The sequence below is a fragment of the Anneissia japonica genome, unplaced genomic scaffold (genome assembly GCF_011630105.1).
Source record: "Anneissia japonica isolate Jap-2015-1 unplaced genomic scaffold, ASM1163010v1 scaffold315_len769609_cov171, whole genome shotgun sequence".
Classification (NCBI taxonomy): domain Eukaryota; kingdom Metazoa; phylum Echinodermata; class Crinoidea; order Comatulida; family Comatulidae; genus Anneissia; species Anneissia japonica.
Genome location: NW_022758691.1, coordinates 425,947 through 440,184, shown reverse-complemented (window position 1 = coordinate 440,184; position 14,238 = coordinate 425,947). Strand labels below are relative to the sequence as shown.

General features: G+C 35.6%; 1 protein-coding gene across 4 annotated transcripts in view; it reads right to left on the bottom strand.

Moving 5' to 3' along the window:
- Positions 1-933: 933 nt before the first annotated feature.
- LOC117125327 (mediator of RNA polymerase II transcription subunit 24-like) overlaps positions 934-14,238 on the bottom strand; it is a 32,428-nt gene continuing 19,123 nt past the window's right edge. Inside the window, exons 10-22 of one of the 4 annotated variants that reach the window (XM_033271795.1) lie at positions 13,600-13,711; positions 12,805-12,950; positions 11,694-11,814; positions 11,068-11,228; positions 10,583-10,682; positions 10,026-10,204; positions 8,667-8,944; positions 7,497-7,688; positions 6,608-6,675; positions 5,543-5,642; positions 5,188-5,262; positions 4,701-4,846; positions 2,014-3,492 (exon numbers count right to left, since the gene is read on the bottom strand). In XM_033271795.1, the coding sequence (XP_033127686.1) occupies positions 3,361-3,492; positions 4,701-4,846; positions 5,188-5,262; positions 5,543-5,642; positions 6,608-6,675; positions 7,497-7,688; positions 8,667-8,944; positions 10,026-10,204; positions 10,583-10,682; positions 11,068-11,228; positions 11,694-11,814; positions 12,805-12,950; positions 13,600-13,711 (1,810 nt within the window). In that variant the 3' untranslated portion in view covers positions 2,014-3,360. Of the gene's footprint in view, positions 1,035-2,013; positions 3,493-4,700; positions 4,847-5,187; positions 5,263-5,542; positions 5,643-6,607; positions 6,676-7,496; positions 7,689-8,666; positions 8,945-10,025; positions 10,205-10,582; positions 10,683-11,067; positions 11,229-11,693; positions 11,815-12,804; positions 12,951-13,599; positions 13,712-14,238 lie in introns of those variants that run through there. The other 3 variants (XM_033271796.1, XM_033271794.1, XM_033271797.1) reach the window with 3 other exon arrangements.

Here is a 14,238-nt window from a genome sequence, read left to right as displayed (position 1 = left end):
GGAAACAAACTCCCATAGTGGTAGCCATCTTTTTGGCAGGGAGTTCATTGTTTATGAACACAGACTCAATCAGCAGAGACTGTGTATTTGTGCCATTGTTCATGGAAACTAACTCCCTATAGAGGTAGCCATCTTTTTGGTAGGTGGGTCCATTGTTTATGAACACAGTTTCAATCAGTGGAGATCATGTATTTGTGCCATTGTTAGGGAAACCAACTCCAGCGGTAGCCATCTTTTTGGCAGGTGTGTCTATTGTTTGTGCAGACTCTCTGAGCATTGGCCATGTTTTTTGCTGATGTGCTCATTGTTTACTCAAACTGACACTAGTGGTGGCCATTTTTTTTTTACATGTGGGTTCATCGTTTACGTACACTAAGTGCCTTTATGGCCATGTTTAAAATTAATTATAATTAAAATAGTGCTTAAAAGTAAAAAAATGTTATCAAATTTGATAAAAGTAAAATTTGCAAGTGAAACCAGGATTGCACATAAAGTGGAAAAGACCACTGAAAATGGGGTCCTATTCCTACCTAGATAATATTTTCATTATTACTATGAATAATGCGTCTGGTGCCACATAATGTAAGATATTTTGTGGTAAATCTATAAGGAAGTCAAAGTTGTTATTTTCACAAAATGATATTATCTTACAGATAACAAACTTTGTTATTGTTAATAACTGATGGATGATAATCCCGGAACCGATTTTCAAAAAGAAAAAGAAAAAAGGAGGGGTTGGGGTGGGGGGGGGGGGAAGAGGAGGGAAGAGAGACTTTGGCACAGGGTCAATGTCATACATTTGGGGTATGATCAATTTATCTGTACAGTAAGTATAAAACGATAGATATAAATACTGTATATAAAACAGGATTACTTAAGTACATTACAGAACAATTGAACAAACTGACACTAGTGGTGGCCATTTTTTTTTTTACATGTGGGTTCATCGTTTGCGTACACAAAGTGCCTTTATGGCCATGTTTCTGGCAGTTGAGCTACCCAGGTTGCTGACTGCCATCACAAACTCAAAGAACCTGTCTCTTATACACATCTAGATGTTCAGAACAGTGCCCCTCATTGAAATAAAAAGTGTTTGGGAGAGTTACTATGTGTTTTTGAAGAGGAGCGGAGCCAAGTGAGTTGGAGTGGTACTGGTGGTGGTTAAAGTAATTAGGAACATATTTTGGGGGATCTATTTTATAAAAAGGGATAAGAGGTGGGCAGAAATATGCTCTCTACTGAGTGCTCTTTTTAGTATTATTATTTTCATCATCACTAATATCATTATACTGAGTAATGTTTCATATCTAAAGGTATTTTAATTAAGTTAGTTACAGGATATTTATTATTATTGTTATTATTATTATAATTAAATTTGTATAAATTAAATTAATTAATTAATTATCATTATTATTATCATCATTATTGTTACAGTAATTAAAAGGTTTTGTAATTAAGTTACTGTAGTTCCGGAATCTGTTTACAGGCTTACATCCTTGGTTTCGGCATTTGTTATTTCAACAAATGGAAATAAATATTTGATTTGGTTTGTTCAAATTGATAACTTAAATGTTACTTTAAATAGAGCAAGTTTAATAAATTTGGTAACATATGGTAAAATGTTCTTTGGGGAGTCGAATAGCCGAGCAGTTAAGGCAGGGACGCCGCAACCTTCAGCTTCAATATCGGCGCTGGTTCGAACCGCACACTCACCTATGTTTCTTTAGTTGGAACAAGTCTTCTCAGAGAAGGCCTCTAAACCAAAGGCCCAGTGTAAACAATTGGCACATGTGCACTTTAACTTTTCTCCTGTGTACTAGTCCATACAGCCCCTGTTGTGGACAGACAAGAGAGTGGCACCGGTTTACCGGGTAGCTCAGACACAAAGAGACCTTAGGAGAGAATAAAGTTAATAGTCCACGCTTCGAGCGCTTTGAGACTCTGGTGTAAAGCGCTATATAAATCCAAAAATTTTATTATTATTATTTCAACTAAATTTAGAGAACATAATCGGCATTTTTTAATTTTTTATTATTTAACTTGGTTCATTCTCCAAAAAATAACTGAATATTTAGGTGAATTCTTTTAAGTAATTGCATTTCACACAAAATAAATATATAAGTAGGCCTACTACAACCTGTAGTGTAAAGCAAATTTTGTGATTATTTTTATGTAATCACAGTGCTAAAAAGAAATATATTGTCATATATTACTTTTTGTAATACCAGCTGTGACCTCTAGCTCACCTTAGGCTCGCTTTGTGAGGGCTGGATGTATATCATATATTTGGAGAAAACCTATGATTTAATACACAGTTTAACATAAATTATGGATAGACAACTCTCAAGTGGTGGACCATGTTTATGCAAGTGTGTACACTGATCAGGGGAACTGAATCAGCAGTGGCTGCAATTTTTTGCAGGTGAGTCCATTGTTTATGAACACAGACTCAATCAGCAGAGACCATGAATTTGTGCCATTGTTCATGGAAAATAACTCCCATAGCAGAGCCATCTATTTTGCAGGACAATTCATTGTTTATGAACACTGAATCAATCAGGAGACCATGAATTTGTGCCATTGTTCATGGAAACAAACTCCCATAGTGGTAGCCATATTTTTGGCAGGGAGTTCATTGTTTATGAACACAGACTGAATCAGCGGAGACCATGTATTTGTGCCATTGTTCATGGAAACTAACTCCTATAGCAGTAGCAATCTATTTGGCAGGTGAATTAATTGTTTATGAACACTGAATCAATCAGAGGAGACCATGAATTTGTGTCATTGTTCATGGAAACAAACTCCCATAGCAGTAGCCATCTTTTTGGCAGGGAGTTCATTGTTTATGAACACAGACTCAATCAGCGGAGACCGTGTATTTGTGCCGTTGTTCATGGGAACTAACTCCTATAGCACTAGCCATCTATTTGGCAGGTGAATTAATTGTTTATGAACACTGAATCAATCAGAGGAGACCATGAATTTGTGCCATTGTTCATGGAAACAAACTTCCATAGTGGTAGCCATCTTTTTGGCAGGGAGTTCATTGTTTATGAACACAGAATCAATCAGCAGAGACCGTGTATTCGTGCCATTGTTCATGGAAACTAACTCCCTATAGAAGTAGCCATCTTTTTGGCAGGTGGGTCCATTGTTTATGAACACAGTCTCAATCAGTGGAGATCATGTATTTGTGCCATTGTTTAGGGAAACCAACTCCAGCGGTAGCCATCTTTTTGGCAGGTGTGTCCATTGTTTGTGCAAACTCTCGGAGCATTGGCCATGTTTTTTGCTGATGTGCTCATTGTTTACTCAAACTGACACTAGTGGTGGCCATTTTTTTTTTTACATGTGGGTTCATCGTTTACGTACACAAAGTGCCTTTATGGCCATGTTTCTGGCAGTTGAGCTACCCAGGTTGCTGACTGCCATCACAAACTCAAAGAACAAACTACCTCCACTAGTTGTTACACAAAGTAAATGATCCACCTGAAACATAAGAACAATATAACAATATATATTCAATATATTCATTTTGTCATTTAAAGGCAACTGTGGTTTTATATTTCATTTTAATTTGTAATTGCACACTATAATTATTTACTGGGTTGTGGGTATTTAGTCAGTTTTTGTATAAAAATGAATTTTTCATGCAGAGTCAACAGCGGGAATGAATTAAATGATATTGGTTGATATGAAAAAATCATAAGTGGAGAGCTTACGTTTATTTGAGACCCCATCTGTGTATGTAACACAGTAAAAGTAGCATAATGCAGTCAGCTATTAAACAGGTAGCCACTACGTAAGATCTGTAATTTTATTGCTGACACCATAATTTTACTATAGTACAGCAAATTTAGGAAGACACTTTAAAGCCATTAACCCTCTGTGTTGCAAGTCATAGGCGAGACTTTTTATACCTTGTTTCGTGGACTTATATACATTTTCGGAGATTTCAATGTAGCGGTGGGCATAATAAAAGTAAAGAAAAAATTTATTATTTTTCTTAAAATTTCAATTTTTGCATGGCGGAGGGTGCAATTATTGGCCAAAAATGAAATATTAGTTTTATTCAAAATCATCATTATTTGCTAGCAATGGGTAAACAAGTTATAAAAGACGTTTGTCAGGATGGTTGAGCTTGGTTTAACTTTGCTGATTGCATTGCAAACAATTCGGGGTGCCTTCTCGATTGCGTCAGGGCAGTAGCATTGTACCCTGATTTGTCTGCAAATCAATTGGCAAACTTGAACCAGGTTCAACCTTCCCGAAAACTGACGGCGAGTCACCGATAGGGTGAGCAATTCAATGGAAACCGAGCTTTAGGTGTATAGGTTAGGAACTCCTTGCACTTACCTCAGACCAGTTACCGCTAAAAGAATGGGAACAGGGGTTACAAAATTCTTCCAAATAATGCAGTCTCTTACATTCCCACAAACACCACCCTCCCCACCCCCACACAAAGAGAAAATTTTTGAATGTTTGCATGTTTTTATTACTGTACTAATATTGTTTCAGCTGGCCATGGGTACCACCACAAGTACCAAATACAATGAATATTAAAGTTGAAATAAAAAATCTTATTAAATCAGATCTCTCTGAAATAGCTTCTCTCAACTTGGCATTGCTGCGGCAGAATTTTTAGTATGTTGAATTTGTCAGTGTTTCAGAAGAACATGCAAAAATGAATTGTTTACCATTGAAGCAGCTGCAAACTGCAATACATGTTTAACTACAGCATCATTACAGTGCAGTAATTCTTGGAAAAAGATATTTATGAATTCGCTTCTTGGGCCAGCATTTCCACTTTGAATCACAGAAGAAAACAACTGCAGTAAGGTAGCTGGTGGGAAAAAAAATACATATGCTAATCAGTGGTTCACTACTCACTCAGTCAAACAATTAATCAAGCAATCAATCTATCACCAAGTATTTGTGAAGTGCCAATATCCATGGCACAACACAATGTTCAATAGTGCAATAATTTTGGCATTTCTCAAAGCAAATAATGAGATTACTCAGATGCCAGTGAGCTCTAATCATAAAGAACAACTTGAAAGGAAAGAAAAAAAACATAAAAAAATTAATGGTGGGATAAAACTTTAAAAAGATTAAAGATTAAAGCAAATCAATGAGAGATAACACTGCCAATCCACAGGCATTTGCAAAAATCATTAAACCTACCTATAGCACGGTTGAGTGGGTCTGCAATTAGATAATGAACATTTGGTACAATAAAACCAGTAGATTGACTTCCTGCTATTGAAATGAAAACGAAGTTTAGCAATGACATATTGTAGATATACACCACTAATATTTTAAATATATGTAGTATTCATATTTGGCAGAGTAGTATATAATTTATTGCGAGGGAAAACTTCAGTGAAGAAAAAGTTGCAAACATATACAGCACAAATCCAATTTAATTCAATCTATCAAAAAAAATTCAATTATTCAATCAATCAATAAATAAATCATCAATAAATAAAAATGAAAACAAAGAATATAATTAAAGATGTATACAAAATGATATACTTACCAGTTACTTCTGGCGTGCTGTCGTCTTCCGGTGAACTTAGGAGACGACGCAGTTTTGAATTAGACAATAACCTGCCTTCGTCCTTCAGGCCGCCTGTGTCCTAATAGGTATACCACATAAAAAATGGACAGGAATAAAGAAAAGAATGTTTATTAATAATAAGAGTACGTTTTGTATAAATATTTAACATAAAAATAACGCTGAAAAAAAAAACAAAAAAAAAACAAGCACATGCCTAGCTTAACTCTCATAAAGCCCTGTCTGGCTTATCAAATTTTATTTGACAAAAACATGTGACATTATGGTCATGATGACATTACATCATGACATATATACACTTTTTTTTTTTTTTTATAAGAACCAGTAAAATTTTGCCCAGGCTCAGTGTTCTTATTTCTTGGCTGATTTCAGGCTCAAAATGTTCTTATTTTGTTCTTATTTTACACACTTTTCAAACATAGAAAATTATTATTGTACAGCAGTATACACTGTACTGGGAGGTGAAAGCGGCCCTGCAAAAAATGGCCCCTGAATGAAAGGCCCAGCAAAAAATGGCCCCGGTTAAAAAATGGTCCCAAATGGGAGGTAGGTACACTTACTGTACTGTATTAAGAGGGTATTGCATAGTCACACCTACTACTGCACATAAAGTACAGATATAATTTTTTGGTTTTTGTAGTTTGACATTCTACCTCAGCCTCATTTTGTTCTTAATTTTTAAGCAATTTCAGCCTCAGTGTTCTTATAAAATGTGTTCTTATAAAAAAAAAAAGAGTAGGCACATCATGACTATATATGGGCATACAACAGTTTTTTTAATACTGTGGACAGCGCTATAACCCTAGTGAATGAGTAAGAGCAGTTGTTGGTGGGTTTAGTGTTGATTTTTACAAATTTGGACGTAGGACCCTGGGACAGGTAGGCAAACTGTTTTTACAGTTTGTCTAAAGTTAAAACATACAAAAAAACATACACAGTGATACAAACAAACACTTTATGTTTAATCTAAAGGGAAGTAAGTGACAGTAAACAAACAATGAAGAGATTACAAACAAAAATACAAACCTCTTTTTCAAATTCACTTCTTGGTCTTTTTGTTCCTCTTCCTTGTCTTTCATCTTTGATTTTAAAATCTTCATGTAAATAATGAAACTACAATAAGCAAAGCATTTGGAACATACATACATATCTATTGCCCTTTCAAAAGCAATAAATTATTAAGACATTATTGAAACATTACCAAGATAGGATACTGTTTTTCAGAAGAAACAAACCTTTCAAATTTGTATTTCAAAATTTTATTTTTTGGACTCTCCAAACAGAATCCACACATAGCAATACATAATCAAGCACTATAAAAAAATTAACAAAAGATCGGATAAATCTAACTGTCATCTTAAGACACTACCAAATTTTCTATTGAAGACAATTATGCTTTGTTGAGAAATACAGCCTACAAAATTTCAATATTTTCATCAAGATATTCTTTGAATTAACAAACTTAATTGATGGGAGGAAATTACCAAGGTGGATCTAATAAATTATCTGAATTTAATTGAAAAGTCTGCTAAAGTGAATATATAGTGAGTATTTATATGCATTAGTTCGGGCAAACTGTTCAATAAACTTGAGAGAATTTGGATGTCTACAGTTGAACAGAAATATCAGACTGATGACAGACTAATGTCAACAAGGAAAAAAAAAACCCCTTTTGCTTACCTACAGAAATGTGTATTTATGAATGTTTACCCTCTATCTACAACAGAGCTTAGTCCACTGTACATTGAGTCTATAATGCCTTTTTTCGAGGGGGTGCTTATACAGAAAACACTTGACAAATTTATTCACAAATAGACTAAAATATATTTTCAAACATTGAATGCCTCAAATAAAGAACTTTATTGGATCAAGCAACCTGGTAAAGTATGGTGTTAAAAAGCAATCTCAGTCATACCTTTTGTGTTGTTGCTGTACGTAATAGCAGAGGCAATGGTCCAAACGACTATACATGCCAGAGCATGACCCCTAGCTCCTGAAATTCTTTTGTTGTTATTTGTGTCACTAATAAGCAGGGGGATGACTTTCTTTATTAGGATGGGGCAGATCTGCTCAATGTTAATGTAGAACATGCCAAGTGCAATCTCAACTGAAAGATGCAAAGAAACACGGGTCATGAAAACGGATCTATGATCAAAATATGCATAAAGTGTAGCCTCCTCCCCTCCCTAAAGTCTTGTACAGCAACGGGAGTGTGTGCCGAGGCATGTAAGGTGTTGGACTTTGAACTTAAAATCAGGAGTCCAAGACCGATGCTCATCGAATTGCTTGTGTTCCTGGGCAAAGCAGTTTCCTTCCGTTTCCTCTCTCCACCCAGGAGTATGGTACCTGGTAGGATGGTATGGCATATGGGTTGTGTGTGTAAAGCAGCATGACAAGGGATATCACAGGGAGCACAGAAAGTTGCACAAATTGTTATAAAAAGAAAAAAATTTTAAAAACCATTTCTATTTATATTTACATAAAAGGTTACAACATATAGTACTATATATAAACTATATAACGAGTTGGATGGCCGAGCAGTGCCGGCAGGGGAGCCACAACGTACAGCCATAATATTGGCGCACTCATCAATGGTTCTGGTGGTGGAAAAAGTCTTCTTGGATAAGGACCACTAAGCGCAGACCCAGTGTACACAATTTGGCTCATCTGCACTTTAAAGAAACCAGTACTTCTTTTGGGAAGAGTAGGGGGTTACATTCAGTCCCTGTTGTAGACAGACAATTGTAGCTGGCACTGGTTTACCGAGTAGTTCAGACACGAAGAGATCCTTAGGGGAGAAGCAAGTAACTGTAAGAGTTGTCCACACCGTGAGCACTTTGAGACCGTTTCGGTATAAAGCACTATGTAATTCTACCTACATTACTTTAAAACAATACAGATTCCCCTGCCCCCAGCGGTGGGACAGGGGGTCCAGGCCTGTCAGACGGGTGGGCAAATGCCCACCCTGCCCCCCCTACACTGGCGCCACCACTGCCTACCCCTAATAAGTTAACCTAAAGTAGTTAAAAATCCCCTCATATCACCGTAATTCCCCAACTATCTGATTTCTGATCAATTTTCTTACCTGCAATCATTAAGTCTGCTTTGCTATTCAATTTGAGTACTTCGTCTATAACAGAGCGGCAGAAGTACTCAACACCCAAGCAGCTCTGCAGCTGTTCAATAGCTGTAAACAAAGCCTTATTCATAAAGCCCTGTTGGATAAGGCCGTGAAAGATGGATGAAAGTGTTTCAATAGCAGACGCTGAAGAACTGGTCTTCAAGCCAAACTCAGGGTTGACCTCGAGACCACCCATCGACATGCGGGTCATTTTCTTGATCACGTTGACCTTTATTGTATTTCTGAAAGAGTGTTTATCATTTTATTACTTTAACAGCATTATGGGTGTAAATTTTTTAATACAGTATGGTTTAAAAACCTCATTGTGAAAAAATAATTTGGTTAAGCAATCAAAACATCATCCTTTTCCTTTATCATCCTGTAACACTATTTTTGAGTACACTCTCTATGCTGGTAAACGATTCTTCTTTCCAAGTTTTGAGGTCGACTTAGTTGGTGTTTAAACACACCAAGGATAACCCAAACAATTTTGAAGCCTCAATTCCTGTGGGTTCTTCTGGTAATTCATTGGCCAGTGCACAAGAAGACAATCCACGAGTGCCTCCCTGTATGAATGTGCACACTTCACACAAGAGCACACTTTTTAGAATTCATTCAGACTGCCAACGATCGACCTTTCCAGAGTGTTAAACTTAGCAACAGACCAATCAAAGCATAATTAGAAATATGTGCGTATATATATATATATAAAAGTGTTGTCCCACAAATGCACTTTTTTATATTTTTACACTATCGTTTTGTGGGACCTCAACTACCATATCCAAGGGGACCCATTCAGACTAGCTTCGCATTGCGATCGGTTGTAGCAATTGCGACACCCAATCGCAAAGTAAAATCGTGTCTGAAAGCTCACCAATAGTAGTCGATAAGTAATCATTTTGCAATTGTTACCCTTTGCGATTGGGTGCTACAATCTTTATTACTCCCGATTATCACAAAATCCGATCGCAAACGGATTCCACAGGTACTGATTGGCTAAGTTCAAACAAAACAGGACGATCTATATCGTTGCTAGTGATGTTAACTATCAAAGTAAAAAGGTGTCTGAATGCTGTCAAAGTTTGCGAACCATTTGGATTATAACTGTTTACCACCGATTACATCGCAACCGGTCGCAATGCAAAGTCTAGTCTGAATAGGCTATTAGAGAAGGTCAATTAGCACACAATGTTGTGTCATCAAATGCTCACAGAAGAACAGAGAAGATTTTGTCGGCTGACACTGTGTGTGTCTGGCTTAACACCATCAAACATCAATCAATCAACCACTTGCTTCTGTTCTATTAATTATTACTCCACAAACCTTTCTTTATCGTAAGGAACAAGCGTGCTATCAATTGTATTAGCAGCCATGAACATGAGCAGCATTTGCTTAGCTTTGTCTCGCTCTGAGTTCTGTAGACTGCGGAGGTAGCTACACAACCACGCTACAACGCACACCGAGAGGCAGTGCAGCTTGCTCTTCATGTTGTCAATTATTTTCTGAAAGATGCAAGCAATCAAAAACAAATATTTTAATTTAATTTATTGATATTTTAAGATTTTCGTCAATGTTTTTCAGGCAGAGACCATCATCAAATTGTTAAAATATGCTGTTTTAATATCAGAAATGAGGAAAATACTAAGATAGCAAAATACATACATACAGTTTAGTTTAGTGCAATAACAGATTAAAAAGATTAACTGATGTGCCTTCATTAGATATGTTTAACTACTACCTTATGCTGTTTTTGTGCATTTTTTTGTTTATGTAGAAACACTGAAAATATAATTTCACTGTTCATCTGCCCCACAGCTTTGGACATCAGAAATGTTTGATATGTCTAAAAGTTGGACATGAACATAAATTCAAAATTTTACCTTAACGTCTGATGCAGAGATGGTGTTGTGAAGCCAAGCGTTGAGAATTTCTTCCATTACCTGGGGAGCACAAGCGCATGCCTCATGCCAGCGAACAAGACTAAAACAAAAAATAATAATGATATTAACACAATTAATAATAAAATTAACATGTCAATCTTATATAACATGTCAACCAACTCAAAGGAAATGCAGAAAAAAAAATGAGTTCCTGACCCAAAAACATGGTATATTATATATTTGAGGTATTTATTGCACATTCAAAACATTTTAAAACAGCAGTCAAACAAGAGATTGATTGAAAAAGTCATATTTACAAGAGAATTACAGAATTACAATGATCTAACTTGCCTAACTAGCTCAGAGGACAGCAAATGATCGTGGTGATTACAATTGCTAATGATGATGATCATCATAGATTCTCTATCATAAATGTTGAATCTGTCTCTTATTAATTTCACTTTTGTACATGTTGAACTACTTACCTAGTTTTGAATTCCATGCCAGTAGCACAGTGCATTAGTAGCAACTCAACTTTATTCTGATCAGCTTTTATCATGGATTCTAAAGGCTTGGCTTGGTTCGCACTTGGGAGACATCCGACTATCCAGGACTCAAAGAAGGAATCGGTCTTGTCCAACACCATCTAGAGAAATTAAACAAATGAAGTCTTATTGTCTCATATTTTCTCATTCTTGAAGATGACCCAAAAAGATTAAACCACTTAATGGGAGACACCGACTATCCAGGACTCAAAGAAGAAATCATTCTTTTCCAACATCATCTAGAAATCAAGAAGTCTTTATTGTCTTATGTTTTTTCATTCCTGAAGAAGACCCAATAAATGTCCAAGTATTGAATCATGGCCTCCCTCAAATTATTCTGAGTAACATTCATTAAATGTTTTTTTTAAATTTTGTATACAACTTTAAACACTTTCTTTTTACTCTGGTTAGAATAAAATAGTCAAATGAATGAATGAATAAAGTATTTTTTAAATGTGTGTGACATCATGAGGATAAAGATGATTGGTGATGTGATTACTGTATGCTGACCCCTGACCATGGTGATATGATTTAGTTGACCATTGACCTGGTGATTTGACACTTACTTGGACACCGTACATTTGAGCAATGTGACACAACATGAGGAAAGTGAAGTCAAACAGCAACGCTCTCACTTGGCTTTGTTTCCCTCCTTCACCACTAGCATTCTTTGCCCACTCATTAAACCTGAAAACAAAAAAAATCAATCAAAAAGATGTTAGTAAAAGTATATGATTTTCATTTTATTCCTTTTAAATTTTAAAAATCCTTTTATTATTCAATAAATAAATTTTAAACAGAGTAATTAAAAACAAATTCATTAATTATATTATAGATTTATAGCCTGTAGGAATATTTGCTCTACATACAGTAGAGCCTCTAAAATAAGGGGACACCTTCAGGACCAAAAAAAGTGTCCCCAGGGGTGTCTCCTATATGTGGCAAAGACAAGCCAAACCAGTCACTCGTCACAAATTGTGTTTCAGAGATAATGGCCAAGACATGCTGGAATGTCAACATTTTTTAAATCTATTTTATTGCACTACACTTACATTTATATATCTATACATCATGCTATGTTGTTATTTTCCCTATTTCCTATGTTAAAACAACAGATTTTAACGATTTGGTGATGGTTTCTGAATGAGAAATGCCTGAAATCTTAAACTTTGAAAGCTGATTTCTCAAATAGTGTTCTTTAAACAACTGCATGTTTACACTCCTGTTAAACTTCATAATGAAATGTCGGATTTAAATGATTCTTTTACCATTTTATAGCTTTCATTTTACTGTATTGATAACTAAAAATTTGTTGTGAGGAATGACTGGTTTGGCTTGTCTTGCCACATATGAGGGTTGGCCATAGTGTTAACAGATACACTTTTACTCATTTTGTGGCCGAAAGTGAACCCTTAATAGGGGTGTCCCAATGAGGGGTTCTACTGTACTTTCTGGCCTTTGACCATATACAGTATGTGTATTTCAATGTTTCACTATTATTTTTACATATTTTTTGATTTTTTCTTTATTGTGAAGGATATATTGAAAACGTTTAGACTCATCCAACGCTCAACTTCGTTATTATTACAATTTTTAATATTATTATTATAATATCCTTATTTTCATGATTATATCCAATATCATTATGAAATCAAAACAAATGTTATGAGAGCAGACCTGATAAGTTTACTTGTGAAGATCTTTAGCTTGCCTGTGCCTGCTTCAGCTGCAACAATCAAATCAAAACTCTTGCCTGCTATCAGGTGACCAAGGACACCAAGAAGATCCTCCTGTATCTTTGAAAAGTCAGGATCATTGAAGGTCTGCAAAATACACCATCACCATCAATGTCACCACAAAAATTATTCATAACTGAAATCATGTTTCAAAAGAACAAAGCTCTTCAGAACCAGTTTTAGATCTAGACATCTACTACAACAAGCCATCAACCTTCCTTGCTACTCAGTATGCTCATTATAGGGCCAGTGAAGAGCCCACAATCAAGATCAAGACCCGGAAAAAGTTGCACAGTTGAACGGGTTAGCCGTATGCTAACCATAGTACTTGTGTGATGGGAACCAAACACTAACATCATTTCTCTATGGTAAAATATGAGTACCTTGATAAAGATATAGATGTGGTTTAGAATAAAATTGGTCAGTGTTATATTACCTTTTTGTGCATCCAATAACTGGGTACCATAATTATCTACAATTCAGGAACATATGCAGATGGTGCATTATAATTGCTGGGTTACTACCATAATCATCAATCATAATTATTTCCACAATCACATCACTACATCATAACCATCACAAAAATCAACTCCATCTCACAATCACCTCTATTTATTAGCACATTCCTCAAAATTAATTTCATCTTGCGTCGTACTCGCGCGTCATCAACATTATCCTCGACACCACTTCCACATCCACTGTAATGCAAGTCAAACATCATGTGAGCATACTATACCTTTTCACTGAGAATACTGGTAGCCATAGTTTCTGCCTGCTGGATTAGTGTAGCATTTGGTAAGGGACTTGATTCTTTCTTTGATGGTAACACTGCATTGCGCTGGTTAGCTCTGAAAACATAATCAAATGCAAAACCCACATTAAATAAACAAATAAATAAAAAATAAGAAGGATATTGTATTAATAACTGAATTTGTAAAACAATTTTATTTCAATCCCCCTGCAACTGTGAGTATGAACAGAACAGAATTATTATACAGTATTTAATTATTTTTATCATTTGTACTTTTACTTGGGACAAAACACTAAAAGTGGTGCAATTGTTAAAAAAAAATTAAGGTCAGCTTCAGCTTTTCTGCACTTATCTTGGTTGATTGCTTTTAAATTTGTGTTGTTCATTATAGGTGGCAAAGACAAGCCAAATCAGTCACTCATCGCAAATTGTGTTTCAGAGATATTGGCCAAATCATTCTTGAGTGTCAACATTTTTTAAATCTATTTTATTGCACTAAACTAAACTTTATATATCTATACATCATGGTATCTGTCTCTTATACACATCTAGATGTGTATAAGAGAAATCAAAAAAGCGCGTCAAAATACGCGCTGCTGTCGTTAAGGACTTTTTGTGTGGTAA